The sequence below is a fragment of the Heteronotia binoei genome, chromosome 5 (genome assembly GCF_032191835.1).
Source record: "Heteronotia binoei isolate CCM8104 ecotype False Entrance Well chromosome 5, APGP_CSIRO_Hbin_v1, whole genome shotgun sequence".
Lineage (NCBI taxonomy): Eukaryota > Metazoa > Chordata > Lepidosauria > Squamata > Gekkonidae > Heteronotia > Heteronotia binoei.
In genome coordinates, this window is record NC_083227.1 from 43,538,451 (window position 1) to 43,565,576 (window position 27,126).

At 46.5% G+C, this 27,126-nt stretch overlaps 1 protein-coding gene across 1 annotated transcript; it reads left to right on the forward strand.

Moving 5' to 3' along the window:
* The first annotated feature begins 1,624 nt into the window (after positions 1 to 1,624).
* C5H3orf84 (chromosome 5 C3orf84 homolog) lies at positions 1,625 to 26,984 on the forward strand. The gene is made up of 4 exons (XM_060238263.1): positions 1,625 to 1,758; positions 7,040 to 7,153; positions 24,712 to 24,789; positions 26,511 to 26,984. The coding sequence occupies exons 1-4, from the start codon at positions 1,732 to 1,734 to the stop codon at positions 26,982 to 26,984; spliced, it is 693 nt and encodes a 230-aa protein (XP_060094246.1). The 5' UTR covers positions 1,625 to 1,731.
* Positions 26,985 to 27,126: the final 142 nt, after the last annotated feature.

Sequence of the window (27,126 nt, forward strand, 5' to 3'; positions counted from 1 at the left end):
ATTACTTCCTGATGTTGTCACGATAATTTTTTTTAAAGAACCAAGGAAATTTGTAGCTAGCCGTAAGGATTTTAAACACAATTTTAAATATTTATTTATGTATTTATTTTTAAAATGTGCCTCGTTTTCCTATATTGTGCTTCTGAAGTGGTTTACAGAAAATATACACAAAGTGATTAGAAATTAAATATTTCCTCCTGTTATGATAATTCTACAGAAGGGACTTTCCGGCTGGGTACAGATGGCCAACTTGGGGTGGCACTGGCAGCCTCCTGTCCTGGAAGTAAGCCGGCGGAAAGAGAAGTACCTGGGGATGGGTCAGATGGAGTGCGGCCCACTGCTAGAACAGGGACAGGCCGCACATGCCCTGGAAGAGCTATCACACCTCTCATGTGCTTGACTGCTGCTTCCTAGGCACTCCCTGGCCATTCAGATGGCAGGGAAAGGCACCTTGGAAGCGCCTTGCCAATTTGCCACCAATTTGCCATCACTTTGTATGTGGTAGCTTTTTGAGGCGGCAGGATGACAGGTTAGGACAGGGTGAGGATGGGAATGGGGTGGGATCCAGATACGTGCATCTGAACACACTTTTTTGGTCCAGTCATGGGGCATCCCTGAGATGGTTTATAATAGCCACCTGGATCCAGCCTCTTTTTTCCTTACTTCAGACATTTTAGGTTGCTTATGAGATCTCCAGAACTGTTTTCATAAGGTATAAGTTCATCCAATGCTTGTAGTGCAGGGCCAGATTGAGGGGGGGGGGGGGCAGAGGGGGGTGCTTGCCCCAGGCGCCAACAGGGGGGGGCGCCAAATTGGGTATGGAGTTCATTGTATTCTATGGGACCATAAAATAGAATGGCCCATAAGGGCTTCATGTTTTAATTTTGCCCCCCCTCAAAAAATGTGTAGATCCGGTCCTGTTGTAGTGCTGCAAAGATGGCAGAAGCCCCACCTTTTAAATCTCTATTTCACACAGCATTAAAGCTCCAGAAGCATATGTCAAAGTCAACACTGAGAATCCTTATCTAAACTCACCACAGGGCTGCCAAGCCAACTTTTGAACTGACTCTGAAGCTGTCATCTTTAACAGCAGTTTGATTTGCAATAATTGACTGGTGATAAATATTAGTTCAATTACGGTACCTTAAATCTGCCAGATTCAATTCCAGTAGTACCTTAAACCCCCAAGAGTTTCAGGGTTTAAGCTTTTGAAAGTCAAAATTATCTGACGAAGGGAGTTTTGATTCTGGAAAGCTTATACCTCCAAAATTATGTTGGGCTCTAAGGTACTTCTGGACCTAAATTTAGCTCTTCTACTGCAGACCAGTATGCCTACCTCTGAAACTGTAAATGTGGTAATTGCTATGTATAAAACATTTAATAAAAAGTAAGGATGCAGGCCAGTCCATGGGGGGAAGGGAAGTTGTTAAATCATTTTCACCTGTACTTCAGAGGTTTCTAGGTAGTTAGCAAAACAGGTCATCAGCTGCTCACATTTTAATATCTATTTCTTCCTAAGAGTAGGGAATAGGCTTTCAAAATGACACATGGAACAGGCAGACACTTTGCCCTGATCTAACAATCCATGCTGTCCTCACAGAATAGTTGCTTAGCAACTAGATACACATGGGTGGCAAGTCCTAGCCGCAGGACCCAGCCAGCTTCAGGTGGCTGTTGTAGTAGCTGAGGGGACTGGCTGCTTTTAGACGGCTCCCCTCAGGTTCTGAGGGGATGCCTAGCCCGATTGTAGGGACATGGGTAAGATCAATCCTAGTGATGAATGTTGTCTGTGGCTGTTTGTAGGGGTTTGTGAACAGTGTATGTTTTTTTAAAAAAGGAGAGGCTAAGCCTTCAGCACCAGAAAACCCCACCCTCTGAAACGGAAGTCTTTCTCCCTAATCCTGCTCTGTGCAGAATCTTTGTAGTGGTGAAAGAACTGAATTTTGTACCAGCTCAGGGAACGTTTCTTCTTTGCTCTTACATCCCATATTGATGCTTGACAAGCTCTGGTGCAAATTAACCCCTGTACATGAAGGTCATTGAATATAAGTATGAAACTTGGACAATATTGTTAAATGTGGATGCAGAGATCAGGTTAACCTTTCAAAATACTGGCCCTGATCCTTACAGGAGGCAAGGTTGCTTAGGTGCCCCTGTTTCTTCAGAGCTGACACACAAAGAATTGGAGATTTCATGCAGAGGGGGAGGCACATGTTTGCTGGGCTGCCTGGTATTTTTAGACGTGTTTAATTCTAGAAGAGGATGGAAATGGCAGGTGATGATTGACCCAAATATTGACAGTTCTCCAACAGGATGAGCTCTAACTACTGAGGTACTCTGGAAGGAACTCGGAACCACTGCCTCCAAACCCACTTCTCCAACCATATCTCCATATCGCTGCCCTCAGTTTCCCCACCACCACCACCATTCCACCAGGCTGAGTGGGCTGAAGTTGAACCCAGCGAAGACAGAGGTCCTATGCGTGGGTCGCGGCGCTCTGGGAAGGGAAATAGCTCTCCCGGCCTTCGATGGTGCGCCATTGAAAGCAGCGCGCCAGGTAAAGAGTCTGGGTGTTTTACTGGAGCCTTCATTATCGATGGAGGCCCAGATAGCAGCCACTGCCAAGTCAGCATTCTTCCATCTGAGGCGGGCAAGGCAGTTGGCCCCTTTCCTTGAGCGCCGGGACCTCGCAACAGTGATCCACGCAACGGTCACCTCAAGACTAGACTACTGTAACGCCCTCTACTTGGGGCTACCTCTGTGCCGGACCCGGAAGTTGCAGCTAGTGCAGAACGCGGCGGCCAGGCTGTTGTTGGGACTCCCGAAACGGGAGCATATATGGCCGGGACTACGTGAACTGCACTGGCTGCCGATTATATACCGGGTCCAGTACAAAGTGTTGGTCGTTACCTTTAAAGCCTTATATGGCCGAGGACCTGCCTACCTGAGGGACCGTCTTTCCCCATATGAACCCCAGAGAGCACTGAGGTCAACGGGGAAAAACTTAATGACTATCCCTGGGCCGAAGGAAGTTAAATATCAGAGCACCAGAATACGGGCCTTTTCGATCGCGGCCCCTACTCTATGGAACCGACTCCCCGAGGAGGTGCGGGCCCTGCGGAGCCTTGAACAGTTCCGCAGGGCCTGCAAGACCATCCTTTTTAAATCAGCATATTCGGACTGCTAAGAAAAATGGTAATTACAGATCCGCCAATGCGGTCCAAAGATCTATACCGCAGTATAATTGTATCTACTAGACTGGTTTTTAATTTAATGTTTTAATGTTTTATTGTTCTATAATGTAATTCTGATGTTTTATTTATTATGGTGTGTTTTATGGATTGCTGTTAGCCGCCCTGAGCCTGCCAAGGTGGGGGAGGGCGGGATATAAATGAAATTAATAAATAAATAAATAAATAAATAAATTACACACTGGTTATCCCACTACCTTTTCTTCTGGGAAAAATTAATTTGGAGAAAAGCATATGGTTGCCTAGCAACCTCTGTATGTGCATCCCACCCATTTTTCCTTGGCAGTAAATAGGACAGGCCTTAGGCAATGCAGTGCTCTAGGCCAAAGATAACAATGGCAATTCTAACTACCCCACCCACCCCCGCATTAATCTGTTAGTCCTTGCCTATCTTCATTAATATATTGTCCCAAGATTTGCAAAGCTTTACCCAGACCTTCATTCCAGCAATTTGTTTAGCTGCAATGACAAGTTGCCCCTTGCCAGGGGGCCTATTCTCCCCCTCCCCTCCATGCCCTGGAATGAACCCTTGTTTCCATGTACCAGACAGGAATAATTTCTTCTATTCTTTATATATGACTTCCATGCCTAATTTCTCATCTTCTTGCTTCGTGTCTTCCTAGGCTTCCACTCCCTTCCAACTCTATGATTCTTTGAACCTTAGCCAGCTGCAGATGCCAGGGTGGGATGGCTCCACTACCTAGGCAGATTAAGCAATGCAGACGTTGAATTACCTTTCCCACACATATGAATCAGTCACATGCCGACAGGCCTGATAAAAAAAGTCCTGACCTCTTAACAGAGCAGTTTAGGCTTTTCATGGTGTGGAGGTAAATAACATCATCTGGTCAATAACTGCCTCTTAAGGGTCTGAGAAAAGGACAGGCATTTTTTTCTCTAGGAAGTTGGCAACCAAATGCACCAACCTCAGTCCAAAGAGGGCAATGGGGGAGTCTGCTCACATACACACGGTTTTTCAAATCATGTGATATTTCCTTAGGAGCACCTATATTCCTAGACACTTATTTACATAATAAATTACAATTGCTAGAAAGGCACAAATTCCATTACTTAAAAGGAGGGTAATGATTTGAGCTGTGTTGATAACTTTGCTATAGAAATATAATGAAATATAAAAAGTAAATGGAATAAATAATCTGAAAGTACTCTAATTTTAAACTGGAATGTGGGTCCTGAACAGTGATTCTGAACAGGTCTGCTGAAGTCCACTCAGTAAGGCTTATTCCCAGGAAAGTGTTCTTAAAGTTACCCTGCTGATCTCCCACCGCCCTTGCACTGATTCTTTCATGTCATGCTGGCCATGTGAGTTAGCCTTTTGTCTTTCTCCATACTGATTTCCTCAGAAGAAGAAATAAGAAACCAAAAGAATATCTAGCTTTTGACAAAATAGTATATCTTGAAATGTCTCTGTTTTTCAGCATTAAGGACCATTGAATTAGGTTGCATTTTTGTAGCATTCAAGGAATTTTTTTTTCTTTGAGAGGTTATTCAGAAATCCAGGAAAACACCAAAGAATCATAGAGATGTTAAAGAAAAATCTTGTAGGTCATCCGGTCCAACCCCTCAACCTTGCAACAGTCTACCTTATTGGCCACTGAGAACTTCTGGCTCAGCTTTTTCTTGAAACCTCCAAAGAGGAACATGTCATAAGTTCCCTACACAGCTTACTCCATTGCCAGACTCCATTCATATTTAGCACTTTCATTTCATGTCACTTTCTTGGCAGAAACAATGAGCAAATGTACTTGCCTGTCTTTTGACACTCTTCAAAATCAAGGAAAACTGCCAGCGAACCTTCTCCCCGTATCCATCCCCCCAGGCTAATATACCCAGTCCCTTCATCCTTTGCTTCACAACAGCACTCGCAGTGGAGTGTGCATGTTCCTCATCTACTATATGAGACAAATTGCTGAAATGTCATTTCCTACAATCTGCTTTCCATGATAGACAAAAGATGAAATTGTACATTATTTTGTAGAAGCGAAGATTCTGACCTCAAAACACTGTTTGAGTCAGGTTTTGTGAACTGAAAGCTACCTCCTACTGTTCCAGCTCAGCCTTCCCTTTCACACTTTCCAACAATACACACAAGATTTTAAATAGGGTCTAATAGAAACAAGCATTTATGCAGCACTTTCAGAATCCAAAGTCCTGCACGGACCATTATCTTGTAATCCTTACAACAGCCCTTTACGGTATTATTACTCCCATACTAGAGATGAGATGAGAGCAGCACTTTGTGAGTTTGTGACAGAGATTTGAACTTTGTGACCCCCCAGATCACAGTGTATTCTCTTAGTATATCGTGTTAGCCAAAATCAAGGCAGTGCACATCACTGTAAGTACCTGTCACATTTTTCATCCTGTCCTGTAAATATCTGTCACATTTTTTATCCTATAAATATCTGTCACATTTTTTATCCTATCCTTCCTTTGAGGCAAGATTTAAGTCTAGTAGCACCTTAAAGACCAACAAGATGTTGTGGGCATAAGCATTCGAGAGGCAAAACACCTTATAAGCTTTGACTCTCAAAAGCTTATACCCTGGAAATCTTGTTGGTCTTTAGGGTGCTAGTGGACTCGGGTTTAGCTCTTCTTCTGCAGACCAGCATAGCTGCCCACCTTAAACCTCCTGCTAACAGCATATACACATATTCTGAGTGCCTTTTATCCTTACAACTACACTACGAGGTAAGTTAGGTTAGGCTGAGAGAGAGAGAGAGATGGTCATGGTCACCTGGTGAGCTTTATGGGTGGGATGTTACTATGCATACCCTGGTCTCCCCAGGATACAACACTGGCAGTGTGAAATTTACTGACAGGCATAGAATTCAGCATCTTGAGAATTATACTGCTCCTTTTTCAGCCCTGAAAGCACATGAGTCACGCCTGATGAACACTTAGAAATGGGATTGCCATTTGCCTGGTGGGAGCCTTGCTCCTGCAAGCAGTGGGGATGGTAGAAATGCTGGTGCTGGAGTGGCATTTGGCAACGTGACCATTCTCATTTCCAGCTGCATAACCACACATCGTGGCACATCGCAGAACTCTGCTATGTGTCTCCACTTCCCAAATTCTTGTAGGGGTCAGCAGCTGGGGGCAGGCATCCACTGGAGGATGACTGAAATTTCTGGTGGCTAGGGAGTGCAGCTCCTTTCACCTATAACAAATAAAATAAAGTATGTAAATGAAGCAGATGTGTCCACATGCCCTCTTTCCATGACGTGTCTAGGTTGTGGGATTCCATTGATCTTGGTACCCAACCAAAGTAGCCTCAAATTTTGATTTTTGTTGCTTAAAATGCAGTCCTGCCTATAACTTTTGCCACAAGAGGAGTCTTTTCAACAAGGACATGGTGATGGTGGTAAATGCAACAGGGTACCTGCCTTAGTTAACACTCTGTGTCCCTCGTGTAGAGTAGCTGGGAATTCTGAAGTGCTTGGGTACGTTGGGGCCGTGGTGACAGAAAGTGTCTAACTAGGGCTTCTGATTTCCCCCAAACAAAGCCCCCATGACAAGACCTTGGATGTAAGAGGATGTCCGGATCCCAACGGGAAGCAGCTGAGCCTCTCCTGTCTGCTTCCCCAGCCTGAAGAGCTGCATTTCTTGTCAGTAATAAGAAATCTCGGTAAAATCCTTTTGGACTTGTCAGAGGAAAAGTGTGACCTCTGTTGGCCCTATCAAACTAACCAGCAAGTTTGGAGAAGCTGCTGGATTACAGTGCTCAATTGCTAATTAGGGGCTCCCTGTTGCCTGTTTTGTTCTAGCATGCCAATGGTTTCTATGGCAACTTCAGAAGCAGATGCAGGAGTGATTTCACCCAAGAATATCGTAAAGCAGCCCGGCCACCACCTCCTGATCGCTTCCTGCAGAGAATGAAGGTGAGTGACCAGTCTCTGGATGGCCTCTGGAGGGCTCCGAAGAAGATGAAAAAAAAAGGCCATGCAGCTCTTTCGTATCTGTCAGCCCCTCCTTCCTGATTGCTAATGGGCATAAGTGGAATGAAAGGGCTTGCAAAATCTGCAGCTGGCGGTCTCCTTTGGAGAATGAAATGCAATGGAAGCCTGCCTCAATGGAAGCAGCAGCAGAAGCTGTCAGAGAACCCATAAGTTTCCATCTCCAGCTAGGGTTGCCAGTTCCAGACTGGGGAATTCCTGGAGATTTGAGGGCAGGAGGGGTGAATTTGCAAAGGGATTTCACATGGAAGCTATGGGTATACCAGAGTTTGCCCTCTGAAGCTGCCATTCTGTCCAGGGGAACTGACCTCTCTAGTTTGGAGATCCGTTGTAATCCTGGGAGAACTTCAGGACCTACTAGGTGGCTGGTGACCCTTTCTCCAGCCTTGATCGGGAGTCTTCAGACTTTTCAGGCCCAGTACTCAGCCATGCTCAGGCTGCAATAGCGGAACTAGAATGCTTTTTGTTTATCTTATAGCTATGATATACCATAGTGCTTGCAGATCAAAGGGTGTGGCCTAATATGCAAATTAGTTCTTGCTGGGCTTTTTTTTTACAAAGAAAGCCCTGGTCTTGGCTATCCTCAGCCTGACTGGGGCAGGAAGTGTTTCAAAAGTTCCAAAAAACTTTGGGTCTGCAGGGAACACTTATTTTTTAACTTAATTTTGTGCATACTGTGTTTTTATTCTACCTGTTTCCCAAAGAGCTCAGACCAGCTTACATGAGGTTTTCAGGCAGTTTCCTGTTCCTTTACTGATGAGGCCCAGACCAACTTGGATTTATTTATAAGCTAAATAATCTACAGTTTTTGAGGAGCCTCTAAATAAAAAATACGTTATCAACATTACTAACATTACTATACAACATTTTTTAATTTTGGTATGTGTGTGTGTGCGTCAGGGCTTTTTTGGTAGAAAAATCCCAGCAGGAACTCATTTGCATATTAGGGCACACCTCCTGATGCCAAGGCAGCTAGAACTGTGATCCTGTGCTTTCCTGCTCAAAAAAAGCCCTGTGTGCATGCATGTGTGCGAGTGTGTATGTCTCCACCTGGAAATCATGTCCTTCTCTGGTGACTGACCCCGACTGGGTCCCTGGAGGATATTCAGAAAGATGCTGAATAAATTCTGCCCCTGCCTCCTAACTCTAGTATTCCAAGGAGGTCTCCCATCCAACTACTTGCCAGAGGTGGCGCTGTTTGGCTTCCAAGACCTGATGAGATCGGGCTTGCCTAGGCTATCCAGGTCAGGGCTAAATAACCATTTTTGATAATGCTATGTAGCCTTTTAAATGTGACATTGTTCAGGGACTTGGAATGTGTTAATCCACCTGTGGGCCTAGGCTTGCTTCACTTCAGTTATAGAACTACAGTAGAACTTCAGTCTACATATTTAAGGGGTGGCCAATCTTTTCCTGGCCGAATCAGCCCTGACAGGTTGTTGTTGCCTGCCAATCCAAGCATTCCTCAGCCAATTCCATATTTGAAATACATTACTCTATGGCAGCAACAGTGTGAGTCCAGTTCTACTCTTTCCTCAGCCTCTCATACATATGTTGTGGCCTTATGCTGAATCAGGCCCTTGGTCTGCCCAGGTCAGTATTGTCTACTCAGACTGGCAGCAGCTCTCCATGGTCTCAGGCAGAGGTCTTTCATATCCCCTCATACCTGATCCTTTCAGCTGGAGACATCAGGAATTGAATCTGAGACCTTCTGCATAGAAGGCAGGTGCTAATTTATTGAGGCCTGGCTTCTCTTCACTCAGAATTAACAAAGCAGAATGAAGCACGTCAGTGGTGATGGGTACCCATCTAGGTAAATTCCTTGAAGGGAAAAAGAGAGAAAGAGTACACCCAAGGCAGGATTATGGCTGTGGCCCTGGATCCAGCTCAGAGTACCTAGGGAGGGATTTGGCAAGAGGGTTAATTGCCCATGCTCCTATCATTCCGCTGTAGTGGTAGCTGAAGCCCTGTCAGATTGTTTGCATGCATCAGCAGGGTTTGTGTATATGCAACACCAGAGCTGTCAGTCAAGATAAGATTGATGATAACAGCCTTGCTACTCATCCCTCTCCCACATCCAAAGTTTAATTTGAACTGGAGCAACTTAACAGGACTCAGCTCCTCTGAAGGGAAATCTATTTTTGTGAATTCCAAACAGCAACCTTTTGAATCCTGGCCCTCAGTTATCCTGTATGGTAAACCCATGCCCAGGGGCACCTGTGTTCAGAACACTGAGATCTCAGCATTGCAAAAATTAATACATCACTTGCTATGGAATAAAATAAAGCTCTCTGATAATAAGGAAATACCCTTTTGGAGGCTGGAGTAATTAATGTTTGCTCACTGGCTATGATCGGTTTTATGAAACTGAATATCCCACTGCTAGCACCTAGGTTGGGTGCAATTAAAACAACTTCTAATTGCCAATGATGCCTGTAATTGTTTGCTAATTATCCCCCCTGCTGTTTTTAAAAATAGATAAATCACACACTATCTCTATCTTCCCCTATCATCTCAAAAGGGATGCCCAAAGCTGTTTCAGGCAGCTCGTTTGTACTTCAAGCAAGAAGAAGAAGATGATATTGAATTTATATCCTGCTCTCCACTCTGAATCTCAGAGTGGCTCACAATCTCCTATGTCTTCTCCCCCCACAACAGGTGAGGTGGTTGGGGCTGAGAGGACTCTCCCAGCAGCTGTCCTTTCAAGGACAACTCCTGCAATAGCTATGGCTGATCCAAGGCTATTCCAGCAGGTGCAAGTGGAGGAATGGGGAATCAAACCGGGTTCTCCCAGATAAGAGTCCGCACACTTAACCACTACACCAAACTGGCCTTCTGCCACTGTTGTTTGAAAATATTAGCCCTCCTTTTAAAAGACCTACCTGCTGGGGCAGTAGCTAATCTCTCTTTAATTGCCTTGGCAATACTTCTAGCGGGATGTTGTAGATGAGAGCCCTGCTGCAGCCTCCCATCACTGACAGTGAGGGAGGCCTGGTGTCTGTCCCTTTGCCCAGATAAAGCCTCTTCATTCTCTTTTAGCACCCACAGAAGTTCTGCTATGAGGTAAAGTCCTGACTGCCACTTCTTCGTGTGTTTGCCCTCACTTTGCCTCAAACCCTGTCATTTTGCAGAGCTGTACTGGCAGTAAACGCAAGGATGCATTGTGACAACCACGGGTCTACCTCCTGCAACACTGGATCTGGGTTTCTTGGATAATTATTTTCATTTCCTTTGCTCCTTTTGGTTTGTAAAGTCCTGTACTGGGAAATCTGATATGATCTAGACATACAAGGCTCCTGCTCCCATTTAAAAAGTGTTTGGAAGATGGTGTTTCAGCAGGTGCTTATCCCTGCAGCAATTTTGCTATGACAAGCTATGCCTGCAGAAATGCTGTCTTACTACACAGTTATTAAAGGTATGGGAGCCTTGTCCTTTATCGGCGGGAGCATCAGTTTGCAAGCTGTAGGGTCAGAGATGAAAGTAGTAGGGTCAGATATGAAACCAGTTTTTTTATCTGGCCCCTAGCATTCTAATAAAGACACAGTGGTTTGCTGGTGGTTTGACTTGTAAGAAAAAAATTGTGCCATTCCATTCTACATCTCTTTTTTCAGTTTCATATGCCCGAGTACATGTCATATGCTCTTCACTCCTCTTGACCGTAATGCCCTCATTGCCTGGTGGTGCTGATCAAATAAGAGGCTGGTTTGTATGGTAAAAGATACCTCTGACTCCAATATGAGGCCCCTGAGAGCAGAGAAGGGGAGGAGCTAGAGTTCAGAGGCAGAGCAAACACTTTGAATAAGAGAACATAAGAGAAACCATATTGGATCAGGCCAATGGCCATCCAGTCCAACACCCTGTGTCACACAGTGGCAAAAACACCAGGTCCCATCAAGGGGTCCATCAGTGGGGCCAGGACATCTGCATAGTGACCATGGACTTGTTTTGTGGTCTCCCATCCAAGTAGATGCAAGCACTATGGTCTCCCATAGTGCTTGCATCTGCATAGTGACCCTGGACTTCTTTTGTGGTCTCCCATCCAAGTACTAACCAGGACTTAGCTTTGTTTAGCTTCTGAGATCTGAGAAGATCAGACTAGCCTGGACCATCCAGGTCAGTGCTGTGGTGATGGTGGAAAGTGCTGTCCAGTCACAGTGGATTTATGGTGACCTCAAAAGATTATCAAGGCAAGAGGTGAACAGATGTGGTTCACCATTGCCTGCCTCTGCATAGCAACCTTGGACTTCCTTGGTCGTCTTCCATCCCAGTACCAGGGCCAACTCTGTTGAGATCACAAAAGACTGGATCATCCATCAGGGAATCAGGGTAGTACCAGCTGTGTATTGGAGAGGGATTCTGCAGAGCTCTCTACACTAGGGATGTCAAACTCATTTGTAATGAGGGCCAGATCTGACATAAATATGACCTTGTTGGACTGAGCCATGTCAGGTTGGGCCATGTGTGTACCTATATAAGATTAGGTAACAGATATAAACTTTATAAAGAACACAGACAAACACAATTAAAGATTTTTTAAAAGAACCTTAAAATAAAACCTGCTTAAAACATTAGCACTCATTGGTCTTAAAGGTGGTTTCTTTGTATCTCTCCCATGGAATCCAGGGAACTGGGCAAAGAAAGCTCGGGCTCTTTCCTTCCTTCTTCAGGAGACTAGGAGGGAGAGGAACCTCAGCCAACAGAAGAAAGAGAGGCTTGGCTCAGTAGTTCTGTTGTGCGACTGAGGGAGCAAAAGCAAGCTCTGCCTCCCCCCTTCCTCTCCAAGGGAAGAGCCTCAGCCAATGGAGAAAATAGAGGCTTTGACACCCCTGCTCTACACAGACTAGCTGAGATAGATTGTGATGAGTTGCTCTTAAAGAGATAGCCCCATTTATACACTTAAAAGCATGCTAGAAATGGCTACTCATAGCTTATGGCAAGAAACCTGTTTGGCTAGTTTGGACAAATATGTGAAAGGCTGCCCGTGCACCACCACCTCTTTGTCCCCACTTCCCACAGGATGCTTAGCATGCCAGCAAAGGCTTTGCACATACTGAGGACATGCAACCAAGAACAGCATAAGCGTCTGCCCAGGCGAAATCCAGTCTTCTGCTGCCAGCTTTGCAGGCCCCGATGAAATGGCACAGCAAAGAGTGCCTTAGATCACTCCTGGAGGCAGATTGAATAAATTATTCTGCTAGCAGAGTGTCCCTGGAAGCTGATGGTTTGCACAAGTGCCTATCATTCCAGACAGAAACACTGAGCTGTTCTGGAACCGAGGGAAGAAAGGGTCTTCTTGGCTCAGTGCTTTTTAGAACAAGGCCCTGGCAGTACATTTTGAGGATGGGGCTTAGGAATTAGATCCTTGTTTGCCTAGAAAGATCTAATGCTTTTTTTTTTTAAATCTTGAATTTGAATCTTTGTTATTAGGTTTAAATGTCATAATTCAAATACCATTATATTTTACAATCCGTTTACTGATTGACCAAATAGTTATATTATACTTGCAATCCACCTTGAGTTCCAGTGAAAATGGTGAACTATGAAAATAAATAAAAAGCTGTGCAGGAAGGAGATAAAGTAGGCCAACCAAGTCAATATAACTGTACCACACTGTGGAAACAATAATAATATATTAACTAATTTCAATATACAAAAGTAAAATTTCTAGCCCTCAGCTCTGGATTTGGAAATTTGCCACCTCTGGATTTGGAAATATATGGAAAGTTGGGGGTGCAGCCTGAAGAAGGCAGGGTTTGGGGAGGAGAGAAACCTCAGAAGGGTATATCTCCAAAGCAGCCACTTTTATCTCTATACTCCATACTCTAGAGATCAGTTGTAATTCTGGGAAATCCCCAGGCCACACCTGGAATTGGCAACTCTTTTTGTTGTTGTTCAGTTGCACAGTAGAATCCTACTCTTTGCAATCCAATGGACCAAGTCACGCCAGGCCCTACTAGCTTCCACCAAAGTCCACTCACATTCATATTAGTTATATCAGGAACACTGTCCAGCCATCTCAGCTTTTGCCGTCCCCTTCTTCTTTTGCCTTCTGTCTTTCCCAGCATTAGGGTCTTCTCCAGTGAGTGCTCCCTTCTCATTTGGTGGCCAAAGTATTTGAGCTTCAGCTTCAACATCTGATCTTCCAGGGAACAGTCAGGGTTGATTTCCCTTAGGACTGACTGATCTGATCTTCTTGCAGTCCAAGGGACTCTCAAGAGTCTTCTCCAGCACCACAGGTCAAAAGCATCTATTCTTCTGCACTTGGCCTTCCTTATGGTCCAGCTCTCACAGCCATACATTACTACTGGGAATACCATTGCTTTGACTATATGGATTTTTTTTGGCAGGGTGATGTCTCTACTTTTTTATTATACTGCCTAGGTTTGCCATAGCTATCCTCCTAAGGAGCAAATGTCTTTTAATTTAATGGCTACAGTCACCATCTGCAGTGATCTTGGATTCCAGGAATGTGAAGTCTGTCACTACATCCATGTCTTCCCTTTCTATTTGCCAAGGAGTGATGGGGCCAGATGCCATGATCTTAGTTTTTCTGATGTTGAATTCCAAGCCTACTTTTGTGCTCTCCTCTTTCACCCTCAACAAGAGGTTCTTTAGGTCCTCTTCACTTTCTGCCATTAGAATGGTGTCGCCTGCATATCTGAGGTTGTTGATGTTTTTCTGGCAATCTTAATTCCGGCTTTTTCCAAATTTGCTAACATAATATGTGCATCACTTTAACAGCATAGTTTTTTAGGACTTTGAGTAGCTCAACTGGGATATTGTTATCGCCGCTCGCTTTGTTGCTGGTAATGCTTTCTAAGGCCCATTTGACTTTACACACTAGGATATCTAACTTGAGGTCAGCGATTTCACCAGTTGTCAAGGACACTGAGATCCTTCGTGTATAATTCTTCGGTGTATTCTTGCCACTTCTTCCTAATCTTTTCTGCTTCTGTTAGGTCCCTACCATTTTTGTCCTTCATCATGGCCGTTTTTGCACAAAATGTTCCCTTGATTTCTCCAATTTTCTATAAGAGGTCCTTCCTATTCTATTATTTTCCTCTATTGCTTCGCATACCTCATAGCAATTGGGGTTAAAATATGAAAATATATGCCTCACAGCTGGCAGTCTGTAGCCTACCTCTGTGGGGTCTGTCTGGATTTAAAATGGGAACAGTGGTTGTATGAGCTCTCAGAGAAATATCAGAAGATCTTTATCACCCCGCTGTAATTGAAGCTGATTATTGTGATGGCAAGGCCAGCCCTTCCTAATGACGCCTCCTCCTGTCCTTTAAGTCCTTTGCCATCAAAAGGCAGGCAGTAGGACCAGGAGGAATCCCTGATTATAATTTTGTACTTACTTTGTGGTCTTGCAGTTCACAAAACCTTTCTCCAGCCTGAATTATTGATTATGCATCTCGGTGCTTTATTTAGTCTTATTTTTCCATCATCTATTCATTTGAAGGTGCAGTCAGACCAATGTACTTAAAATATTTATGCATTTAATTTGTTTTGTCCCTTGCTCTCCCAGGGCTAATCTTTGCAAGTTGCCCACAAGATGTGTGCTTCTTCCTTCTGTAACCACAGCACTTTAAATCTGTTTTCCTGCAATAATATTGAATGTGCTCCATTGCACTCATACACCTGAACATATTTTATATAGAAAAAATGAGTACAGTCTTGAGGCAGGATCATGAAGCAGCTGGGGTCCAGGATTGTCGGCTTTATATTTAGAAAAGAGTAAGAGTTGAGTAGCACCTTAAAGAATAAAAAACTTTGTATCAGTGTATGAGCTTTCAGTGAGCAGTAATCACTCAGTGAGCTGTGACTCACGAAAATTCATACCTTGCCACAAATTTTGTTAGTCTTTAAGTTGCGACTGTACTCTTATTCTTTTCTACTGCTATAAACAATTTAATTATATTTAGCTGTGGGATACTTCTGTCCCCACTTGTCTCCTCAAAAGGGACCCAAAATGGCTTACGTGATTGTTGTGTCTTCTTCCATTTTATCCTGTCAACAATAACCCTGTGAAATAGGTTAGACTGAAAGAGAGTGACAAGTAGGCTTGCTAATAGTCCACCTGCAGTGGCAAAATGCTTACCCTCAAAAAATAGAGAATCGGGAGGAAAAAATGTCTGGAAAATGGCGTCCACATCAAGTCTTGGAGTTTCCCTGTATCTCTGTGGTCTTTCTGTAGAGATTGGGGAAATTCCTAGAGCATCCCCTGGAAGTGATATCACAACCTTCCAAATTTCAACCTCTTCGGGCACCACCTTCAAAATCTCTCTGCATTTGCCAAGGCAGTGCTCAGGCCCGTAGTGACTATCCCGGGGTTTCTCAGTGAACTTCCATAGCAGACTGGAGATTCAAACCTGGGTGCCATTTGAATTTGAACAGGATACTATCCAATGTAAACAAACTGGTATGGAAGAATAACAGGAGTAAGACTTCTGTTGAAGCAGAAGGTGTGGCAGATGGGCATATTTAAAAAAAAACCAATTAGGTTATACAGCACCACCTTCATGCTTGACTATCTGTGCAATTGCCCTGAGGCTTAGGAGTCAGTAACTGCCTTCTCTTATCTAATTGATTCCTCGCAGGTGAATTAAGTAAATCAGGCTCCCCAACCATGTTGAGCTTATGGACACTTTTGAGAATGGTGCTGGTGCAACAAAATGGCTGTCATGGGCGGAGTTTGCAAAGCTAACCACACAAGGGCTGCCATGGATGCTGGGGTCAATCACAGTCCAAGCCAACTGTCATGCTGTGACAGAGACAGCTGATTCCTAATAGGCGTTGTCTGCAGGCAGACACAAAGGTCATGCCTTGAGGGGTGTTTTTACACTGGCAGTTTGCGACTCTCTATCTCTGCATTGTAAACTCACCTTTTACATTACATAACTGTTTCGCATTGTTGCTTCCCGAGGCATTTACATTTGTTTAAGTGAGATGGGTTTCGACGACGAACACAAAAGCGTTTTTCTCAAGACTATTGGTCTGGTCTTTTCTCTACAGGCATTTCAAACTTGTATTGTAAAAGTCTTCCTGCTTTTTAAAAGACTCCTCCAAAAGCCACCACAAGGTGCAGTAATTTGCATGAGAACTGAGAGCACTTGAAATTTTTACATATCATTGCTTGCCTCATCGAGTGATTTAAATTTGTATTGTTTTTGCAGTGTCAACACGATTTCCAAGCAATCGTATATATTTAACTTAGCATTGGTATTCCGGCTGCCCTTTGATCAGAGACACCCCCCCCCCAAAAAAATTGAAATGCTTAAATGTAAAACAAAAATAATTAAAGCGGAACAGTGGCAGGTGATTTGAAGACTGTAAAACTCTGGATCAAGCTGAATGTAAAAACACCCGAGGACTCTTTTGAAACACCTTCTGCTTCAATGCAACGAAGGAAAGACAGGACTTGCTCTTTGCTTTGGGGAAGAAGGAAATGGGCACCAGGAAACACATTGGTGGACTCCATGTAGGGTTGCCAATGCAGCTTGGGAACTTTGGGGGGTGGGCAGTGGCTAGGGAGAGCAGAATTTGGGGAGAGAAGCTGCTCAGTAGGCATGGGATGCCAGTAGGGATCCAGCTTTCAAAGCTGCCATTTTCTGCAGGGGAACTGACCTCTGTAGTGTGGGAATCAGTTGTACTTCTGAGAGAACTCCAGGTGCCACCTTGAGGTTGGTAACCCTAGTTCTATGGCACCCAGAAGCACCATATTGGAAATCTCTGAAGTAGATGGTTGTGATGATTATCCCATTCTACAAGAATAGTACTTGAAAAGCAGGCATCTGTCCAGGGCTACCTATAACTGAGGCCTTCAGTGAGCTGGGATTTGAATGCAGGTCTTCCATGTTCAAGTCTAGTACAAGAGCCAACTCATATTATTTTCAAAAATTTGGCAGCTGTGTAGTTAAGCCACCACAAGGTGGTCACCTTTGGAGTGGATTCTGACATGCTAAATGGTCTCCTGAGTTGACAGCTCACTTCAATGCGCACTAGAAAACCATCAGAAAGTGGACTGACTGAGAACGTGGGGAGCTGCAATATTGACACTGGCATGTGTCTAACCTTTCAAAAGACTAGCTGGTGATTGATAAGGCTTCCTACCCTTCAGAGGAGGGGCCGTGGTTCAGTGGTAGAGCATTTCTTGGCACACAGAAGGTCCCACATTCAGTATCCAGCAACTCCAATTAAAAGCGTCAGGTGATGTGAAAGATCTTTATCTTGAGGCCCTGGAGAGATGCTGCCAGTCTGAGTAGACAATACTGATGGTCCAATGGTCTAATCCAGTACAAGGCAGCTTCATGCGTTCATGTGCAATGGCACACTGTGGTCCAGTCATCAGTGGACAACAAGGAAGTGTTGGCTGTTCCACTTATCCACTGGATAGATCACACCCACCTTCTAAGGCAGATGTTATTTTATTATTCATATGTAGAGGTTCCTTTGAAACTAACACAGATTATCTTTGTGCTTGTTGCTCTGTCCTTCTAGTGGTGCTACCCCTGTACACCTTTCATGTTACTAGAAAAACAATGTATGTTTGTACACTTAATGTTTGTCGGGCTTTCTCTAGAACAGGGGTGGCAAACTGTGGTTTGAGAGCCGCATGTGGCTGTTTCGCACATATTGTGTGGCTCTCGAAGCTTGGAGAAGTGATTTAAAGAGAGAAGTGCCTTCTCCAAGCCAAACCTGCTGGCAGCTTGAAGAAAGCATTTAAAGTTAAAGTTGCTTTCTTTTCACCCCTCCCTCCCTTCCTTTTTGTTCTCAATGTCTTGTGGCTCTCAAACGTCTGACATTTATTCTATGTGGCTCTTACATTAAGCAAATTTGGCCACCCCTGCTCTAGAAGTAATTGGCCTTCGAAAGACTTGCTGAGAATAGAAAGCATGAAGTGATACAGATAGATCTTCTTCGTGGTCTCTGTGCAGTCCCACACATGGGTCTTGCCGCAGGCAACGGATCCATACCTCGGAGCTCCAATAGCTCGCCTATAGCGTTTTTGGCGCGCTCCCCTCCCGCCCTGGGGAGCAGGCAGCGACTGCGCATGCCTGGAGCGGGGGGGGAGCACCCATTCCACTCAGTTTCTTCCCTACCGCCACCCGGACAACACCTACCTCGCTGCGTTTCCTCCTTAGCTCGTTCTCTTCTTCGTTTTCCTCTTCGACTGGTATCGTATTGCTTACTTGTTTCCTCATTTTTCTTCATATTTCTCACTATTTTTCATCCCTAAACCAAAAAAAAAAAGTCCATTTCTGCGCTTTCTTTCCCCTTTTTCTTTTCCTCCCTCCCCTCCCCTCCCCTGTCCGGAGCGCATGGAAGGGAAGGTTACGTTTAAAAAGTGCAGGCGCTGTGGAGCTAAAATCCCCACCACTGACGGCCACAGCTACTGCCTATTCTGCCTTGGGGAAGCCCATCGAGTGGACTCTTGCCCACACTGTGTGAATTTTGGGAAGCAAGCCCGTAAGAACCGCGCAGCAAGGCTCCAGAGCTTTCTTCTCGAACGGTCTTTGAGGGCTATGCCCACGTCGGGCTCGCCGCCTCCCCCACCACGAGCGGGAGATTCGGCTACTTCGGACGCGCTTCTCTCATAAAAGCAGAAGCTGCACAAGTCCGGAAAGAAACTATCGAAGCACGCTGAGACCGGCCATAAGTCTTCTAAAAAATCGCGTCATTCCGACGCCACGGATTTGCCGCCAAAAAACCCTCATCATTCCGAATCAGCTGATTCGGCTCCAAGAACGCCATACGAGTCGCACCCGACTTCCAAGAGACCTCAGGACTCGGCCTTGGCTTCCGCATCTATGGATCCCAACGCGACCTCGGCTGGCCAACTTCTACTCCCCCCGGAACTGTCGGCGCCGTCCGATGTAATCACTGACATGCCGCAGTTAACGCCTCATACATCTACGGATGTAGAAGTAATTCCGATCCGATCGCATTCACCTTCAGTCCGTAGCGTGGTTCCGTCTGAGTTTCTCGAGCCCAACCCATCCACCGACCCTACTCAACCATATATGAAGTCATCACTTTGACTTGGGTCCTTCCGAGATGTCGCGGTTTCTCCCTTGTACAGGGAGTCAGCAACTCAGATTTCTACTCACCGAGTTCGCTCTCGCTCACCAGCAAACCAGGTCTCCACGCGTCGGATTCGATCCCGTTCGCCATCACATCTCCCTTCTCTTCGAGCCCTCTCTCGCTCCCCACGTGGGCGCCGCGATTCCGGCTCTTCTACCTACTATGAACATCAAGATCATTATGTGCACCCACGTTTCGACTACTCATCTCGTCCACGCTATGACTACTCATCTCATTCGCGATCCCCTTCTCCAAGGGGCCGTCCTCGCCATCGCCGTTCCCGTTCCCCTTCCGATGAAGGAACACACCGCTCCCGGTACCAGGAAGCTGCCTCCTATTTAGGTCATGAGGTTCTTACCCCTCGAATCCGCTACGACGACTCTCCTCGAACCCGTGGCTGCGATAGATTCCGAGAGTTCTCTGGACTTCGAGACCCCGAATACTTCCCTTCTCGGCACTCGGAACAGATTCAAGTTCAAGAGCGTCCTCGGCTTCGGGATCTGGAGAAACCCCATACTGCCTCCGCGGCGGCTTCAACGGCTCCAATCATTATTACTCCACCTCGATCATCTAGGGATGCTCAGACCTCCAAGCCTCGGACGTCGGTTTCAGAACCGATTGCATCGCCTCACTCACCCTCTAGAGAAGACTCCCACTCCGACAGAGAAACCTCAGCATCATCGGATTCGGAGGACCACCCCGCTTCCGTAGCTTCAGAATCCGCACCACAGCTCCACCTTTCACCATCAGATGCCTCCAAAGCATACTTAAATCTCATAACTACTATGGCCGAGACTTTAAAGATCGCTTTACCCTCAGACTCCCCCAAGGTTTCGGACATTGTACACGACCTAGTACAAGCTGACTTCCCACCAGGATCACTTCTACCGATGCTGCCTGTGCATCTGGAGGGCTTGCGAGAGGCATGGGACAAGCCTGCCTCTGTCCCTCCTACTCCTAAACGGTTTGACTCTCTCTATAGAGTTCATGCCCCTGATGCTAAATTTCTGGCTTCACATCCAGCGCCTAACTCCATTATAGTACACTCCGCCACTAAGGCCAAGCCCTCTAGACACCCCACGCCACCCGATCGCGAGGGTAGAAAACTGGACACCCTGGCACGGAAGGTACTTAACTTGGCTTCTACTGATTCCAAACTCAATAACTATCTAGCCTACTTCTCTGCTTACATCTTCAATCTGGCTAACCAATTTACGCCCCTCATTCCCTCCCTCCCTGAGACCTCTCAGAAAACGGCTTCCAATTTAGTATCCGAACTGTCCAGAGTGTCCAAACAGCAGATAAACTCTATACGCCATGCTGTTTCATGCTCTTCAAGGGGCTTCGCTTCCTCCGTTGCTTTGCGCCGTCATGCCTGGCTGCGATCTACCAACTTGCAGCCAGACATCAAACAAAAAATCAAGGATCTCCCTTTTGACGGCCTAGGCCTCTTCCATGCATCCACTGACGAGGTTCTGACCTCAGTCGATGATGGCCGCAAGCGTGCCAAACGCCTGGGAGTTTCCCAACCTACCTCCCAACAATTCACTCGGGGAAAAACATGGAGACCATCATTTCAAAAACGCCAGCGGTCACCTAAACAAAATGACTACTGGAAGAAGAGGGGTGTGCAACAAAAGCCTCAGTTCCAGCAGAGACCTCGGTCCCAACAGACCAAGAAGGCTTCCCTCCCGGCTAAGCAGTCTCTTTGACTCTCTTCAAACTCCACCTGCTTATCACACACGCCTCTCACCCTTCCTTCCGACCTGGAACTCGATCACAACCGACTTCTGGGTGCTAACCATCGTGCGTCTAGGCTATGCAATCGAGTTCATTTCACCACCTCACCACCACTATTTCACAGCTACCCCCCCCCTCTCCTCCTCTCCATCAGGAAATTCTGGACTTGCTCCAGAAAAATGCCATAGAACCCGTTCTTCCTCAACATCGAGGGACGGGCTTCTACTCGAGATACTTCCTGGTGCCCAAGAGGGATGGAGGCAAGCATCCTATCCTAGATCTTCGGAGGCTGAGCAAACACATTGAATACAGGAAATTTAGAAATGATATCTCTGCAATCCATCCTGCCTCTGATTCCCAAGGATTCTTGGATGGCTTCCCTAGATCTCCAGGACGCTTACTTCCATGTCACAATCCGACCTCAGCATCGGAAGTATCTTCGATTCGCCATGGGCCAACATCATTTCCAGTACATATCCCTGCCGTTCAGACTCTCCACTGCACCCAGGGTGTTCACCAAGTGCATGGCAGTGGTGGCAGCTGCCCTCCGCGTCCGGAGCATACCAGTCTTTCCATACATCGACGACTGGCTCCTCATTGCACCAACTCAGCACCAACTGGAGATGAATCTCCACACCACTCTTTCTCTCCTAACTTCTCTGTGCCTTCGTGTGAACACCACCAAATCACACCTCACACCCACCCAAGACTTGCAATTCATAGGTGCCTGTCTACGCACCCCTCTTCATCGTGCTTTCCTTCCGGAGAACCGAGCGCTGACCATCATCACTCTTGCCAAATTAGTTCAGCGAGAGCCGCTTCAATCTGCCTTCACCATCCAACGTCTTCTGGGCCTTATGGCAGCCATTACGTCAGTTCTTCGCTTCGCCAGGCTCCGGATGAGACAGCTGCAGCTCTGGTTTGTGCGTGCCTTCCATCCTCACGTGCAACCGCAGCGTACCTTGCTCACCGTTCCCCAGAGAGCACTTCTTTCTCTCACCTGGTGGACTGTACCCGACAACCTTCTCGCAGGCATGCCGTTCCTATCGACTCCTCCAACGGCTACTGTGACAACAGATGCCTCCAAGTGGGGATGGGGAGCCCACTTAGACGGCAAGACTGTCAGGGGGTTTTGGACTCCCTCAGAGAGGGCCATGCACATAAACTGCTTAGAACTGATTGCTGTGCACAGGGCCCTACAATCGTTCCTCCCACTCATCAAGGGTCGACACATTCAGATCTCCACAGACAATATGGCAACAGTCTTCTACGTGAACAAACAGGGAGGCACCAGATCCCTCCGGCTGTGCCGTATAGCTATACTGCTCTGAGAATGGTGTGTCAAACACAACTTCTATATGACTGCCATTCACCTCCCAGGTGTGGAGAATGTTCTGGCCGACTCTCTCAGCAGGGTTCGGATAGACGACCACGAATGGTCCATCAATCTGACCTACCTTCGTCGCATCTTTCGGTGCTTCGGAACACCCAAGGTGGACGTCTTTGCCTCCAGGGACAATGCCAAATTCTATACCAGGAGAGGCAACGACGCCTTCCTACACGTTTGGAGAGGTCCCCTTCACTACCTCTTCCCTCCAACCCCCCTGCTGACATGGGTGCTGATGAAGATCACACGAGACGGCACGGATTGTATCCTCATTGCTCCATGGTGGCCATGGCAACCGTGGTTCACGAGGCTCCTGCAGATGTCCTGTCACACATACCGTCGCCTTCCTCCTATGGGCGATCTTTTATCTCAAGCCAATGGCCAAATACTGCATCACAACCCTCAGGTTCTGGCCTTGACAGCCTGGAGAATCCACCCTCCTTCCTCTCTACCGAAGTAGCCAACATCATCCTTAACGCTAGGAAGCCTTCTACCAGACTTTCGTACCAACGTAAATGGAAGCGCTTCTGCTCATTCGCGACCTCCAATCATCTGCGAGCAGAATCAGCGCCTCTACATCTGATCCTTGATTACCTACTGTCCCTACAGAGATCAGGACTCTGCTATTCCTCCTTAAAAGTTCACCTCTCTGCCATTTCCGCGTTTCATGACCCCGTTGAGGGCAAGACGGTGTTTTCTCATGGTCTCTCCAAATCCTTTCTCAAGGGCATGCTGCACCTTCACCCACCTGTTAAACCATTCGTTCCGGCTTGGAGTTTATCCCTAGTTCTTTCCTGCTTAATGAAAACTCCCTTTGAACCCATGGCTACCATAGATCTCAACCTTCTATCTTGGAAGACAGCATTATTAGTTGCCCTTACCTCAGGGAAGTGCGCAAGTGACTTATGTGCCTTCCGCCATGACTCCCCCTACACCATTTTCCATAAGGACAAGGTTGTTTTGCGACCAGACCCTGCATTCCTCCCTAAAGTCGTCTCCCAGTTCCACTTATCGACATCGACTTCTTTACCTACGTTCTTCTCCAACCCAACTGACCCAGGACAAAGAGCCCTGCATTCCTTGGATGTCAGAAGGGCTTTGTCTTTCTATCTTGCTTGTACACAACCTTTCCGTAAGGACCCTAATCTGTTTGTGGCCTACGGTAAACCTCATAGAGGACACAAAATTTCTACCCAGAGACTATCTAAATGGGTAGTTAGTGCCATCAGGTTGTGCTACGAACTGGCTAAGCAGCCTCTACCCGAAGGCCTTAAGGCTCACTCTACCAGAGCGGTCTTGACGTCTTCGGCTTTTCTACAGGGCGTCTCCCTAGAGGCCATCTGTGCTGCTGCATCGTGGTCCTCTCCTTCCACGTTCGTCTCCCATTATGCCTTGGACGTTCGTGCCAGACGAGATGCCTCCTTCGGCCAAGCAGTCCTCAGATCGATCTTCCATTGAAGCCATGGGTGAGTGCATCCGCTTCCATCCATAACCTATATGGTGTGATGTGTTTTATTGTGTGACTAATTCTTCTTTTTTACCCGCACCCTCCTCCAGGACATTCAGCTGGCTAGTCACCCATGTGTGGGACTGCACAGAGACCACGAAGAAGATAAACAGGTTGCTTACCTGTAACCGATGATCTTCGAGTGGTCATCTGTGCAGTCACACACGCCCACCCAGCCTTCCCCGCTGCTGGCCTCTTGGGAGTGTTGCTTAACCTTATATTATGTCAGTGCCAGTGGCGGCTGGAAGAAACTGAGTGGAATGGGCGCTCCCCCCCCCCGCTCCAGGCATGCGCAGTCGCTGCCTGCTCCCCAGGGCGGGAGGGGAGCGCGCCAAAAACGCTATAGGTGAGCTATTGGAGCTCCGAGGTATGGATCCGCTGCCTGCGGCAAGACCCATGTGTGTGACTGCACAGATGACCACTCGAAGATCATCAGTTACAGGTAAGCAACCTGTTTTTCTTTCAACTTCGTGCTGTATTCCATAGCAGTTTTACCTATTTCCTAGTATTCAGCACCAGGACTACCATTTATGAAAAGTTAATATTAGTTCCATTAGAAGTGACAGAGAGAGAACTGAGGCAGAGAGAGAGTGACCCAGGGAAGCCCTGCATAATATTCTCGGCTTCTGTTTTCGGTTGCTAAACCCTTGGGGCCTCGCTTTCTGTCAACAGACATTTTGTTTCCCACTCCACGATTAGTGTTGCAGGCGGTACCTTTTGCAGGAGACTAATCTCTGTTTCTTGCTTGTGCTGTTTTTCAAGGAAACCCCTTCCAAGCACATATTCTCCAAGCATGACAACAGACATGCCTTCCCAGGATCAGCGACTTGCTTTGAGAACGTGAGTGTACTTGGCCAAGAGGGAAGGGAGGGAACGAAGAGGCTTGCAGTCCCTTTCCTCTCCTGAAGCAAAAGAGCTGGCGGGGAAGTTAATCAGAGGAGTGCTTGATTAGAGCCATCATTTTCATTCCTAATGTGATTAGCTCTCCTTTGAGAACCTCCAGGGCTCCTTCAGGAACTGATGGGGCCAACCGGCTGCCTGGAAGGAACGCTAGTTAAGAACTCTGCCTTTCCCCCTCCTCCGCATGCTTTATGGAGCATCCTAAAACGGGAACTAAACAGCCATTAATTGCCCACAGCTCGGCCACAAACCTGATGGGTGTCTGCCTAACAGCACCATCCTAAGGAGAGCAAGCCCTTTCCAACCCCATTGAAAAGTCAAGAGGGTTTAGAAGGATGTGGCGCTGTTAAGGAAGGCACTGCGACACACCTCAGTTTAAACACAGAGAAGTCAGGACTGGGGTCTGCATGGAAGGAGACGGAGCTGAGCAGCGGGATCTACACTGGGATGCCCCATACCATTGAATTCTGTTCCCACCCACTGTCAATTATGCTGGGTCCAGTAATCTGATTATCCATAATCCTGGAAGCCAATGTAATTTCCTAAGAGATGGTTCCCATTGTTCACCTCAAGTGTGTAAGGTTAGTGGAGCAGGTAGTACCTCTTAGCATGAACACAGAGCAGATGGGCATGAGATATGCAGTTATGGCCTCTGGAGTGACGGCTGAAGGACATGCAGGCACTGGAAGTAAAAGCAGCTGTATTACAGCAGCCATAGCAGATTCTGCATCTATGGCGTGAGTGCAGCTTCGGACTTGCATTACAAACATACATTCCAACTTATCCCATCTTGTGACTGGTGTCACTCTTGCCCCTTTGGGCACCCTCTGGATTTTTAAGAAATGTCCTTTAAAATGAGATTGGTATGTCTGTTCATTTAAATGGCCATTTTTCACCTTACCCTCCCTCCCCTAGTCCCAAATGTTTAGGGAAAAGAGATACCTATCAGGTGGGCAATGTTACAGGTACTAGACAGATAGCACCCACCACAAGCAGCTCTCTTCCAACTTAGCTGCCATACTGGGAATGTACAGAATTGTTATTTCTTTTACTCCAGAGCTCACACTGGGAGAGGAACAGATTCATTTTGATTAAACATATCAATAGCACTTTCCAGAGCTTTTTTTGCAGCAGAAACTTTGCATATTAGGCCACACACCCCTGAGGTAGCCAATCCTCCTGGAGCTTACAGTAGGCCCTGTACTAAGAGCCTTGTAAGCTCCAGGAGGATTGGCTATATCAGGGGTGTGTGGCCTAATATGCAAAGGAGTTCCTGCTACCAAAAGAAGCCCTGGCACTTTCCTTCTTCCCAGCTCTAAAAATTGAATTTCAGATCCTACTGTAGAATTTTGCATCATTTAATGTGCCATGTTAATACTTATGCTTTGGTTCGGTTCCATTTTGAAGACATCTGGTTGGTTTCACAACCCTAATCCTATTGCATTGTTCATTGAATGTCCCATTTGTTTATTGTATTGACACACTCTGTGTAATCCACCTTGAGTCCTAGTGAGAAAGGTGGAATCTAAACAGTATATAAACCCACCTGTCTTCCACCTTGAGGACCTTCCAGCCCCTTCCTGCTGTATGATCCCAGTGATTTGCTAGGTGGTTTTGTCACAATGAAAAGCTTGAACAGTCTTGCTCTTGTTTTATGGCAGGGCTTAGGAAGGAGGAGAATAGAGGGGAGCCTGCCCAGCACTCAAAACCTAATAGACTGGATCCCCCTAAAGGAGGAGCTGCAGCGTGAGAGGCCACTCGTTTCGAGCTATCAGTCTGATTACCGCTCCAGAGACAAAGTCCCCCAGATGTTAGTTCTTCGCAACCAAGGGCAAGGGCAGCCCCTCCACCGCACCCCCAGTACCACCTACCAGCACACGTACCGGAGCTACTCCTTGCGTGATCCCATCCTTGGGGTGTTAAAAGAGCAAGAGGTGGCCAAAGACTCAGAACCCATCACACCTGCCCCTCCCACCTCGAGTGAGCCCACCGCTCCCACTTCAAGTGAACCCACCACCAGAGATGACAGCAGAAGCCCACGAACCCTTGCGCCAGGACCCTTTTACAGGCGCTGCGCACTTCACAGGCCAGAGCGACTGACAGTGTACGACTGCTTGCACTGGTACAATTGTTGACCACAACGTCTGATGTCGCCTCCGCCTTGGAATAGCTTCAGTGCTCCTTTGTAAGGAAAAAAAACCTCCCCAAAAATTAAAACCTTGCTGGTCTGCAGAATATCTGCTAGGTATGGCACCACCAAGAGAAGGCGTGTTGAGT

Bases quoted from the DNA above. Each gene is read 5' to 3' on its own strand.
- C5H3orf84 (XM_060238263.1), top strand. From the start codon at position 1,732: ATGCCTAGCCCGATTGTAGGGACATGG. The intron at 7,154-24,711 runs GTGAGTGACCAG...CTGTTTTTCAAG, and splicing joins GCTTCCTGCAGAGAATGAAG to GAAACCCCTTCCAAGCACAT. The intron at 24,790-26,510 runs GTGAGTGTACTT...GTTTTATGGCAG, and splicing joins CAGCGACTTGCTTTGAGAAC to GGCTTAGGAAGGAGGAGAAT.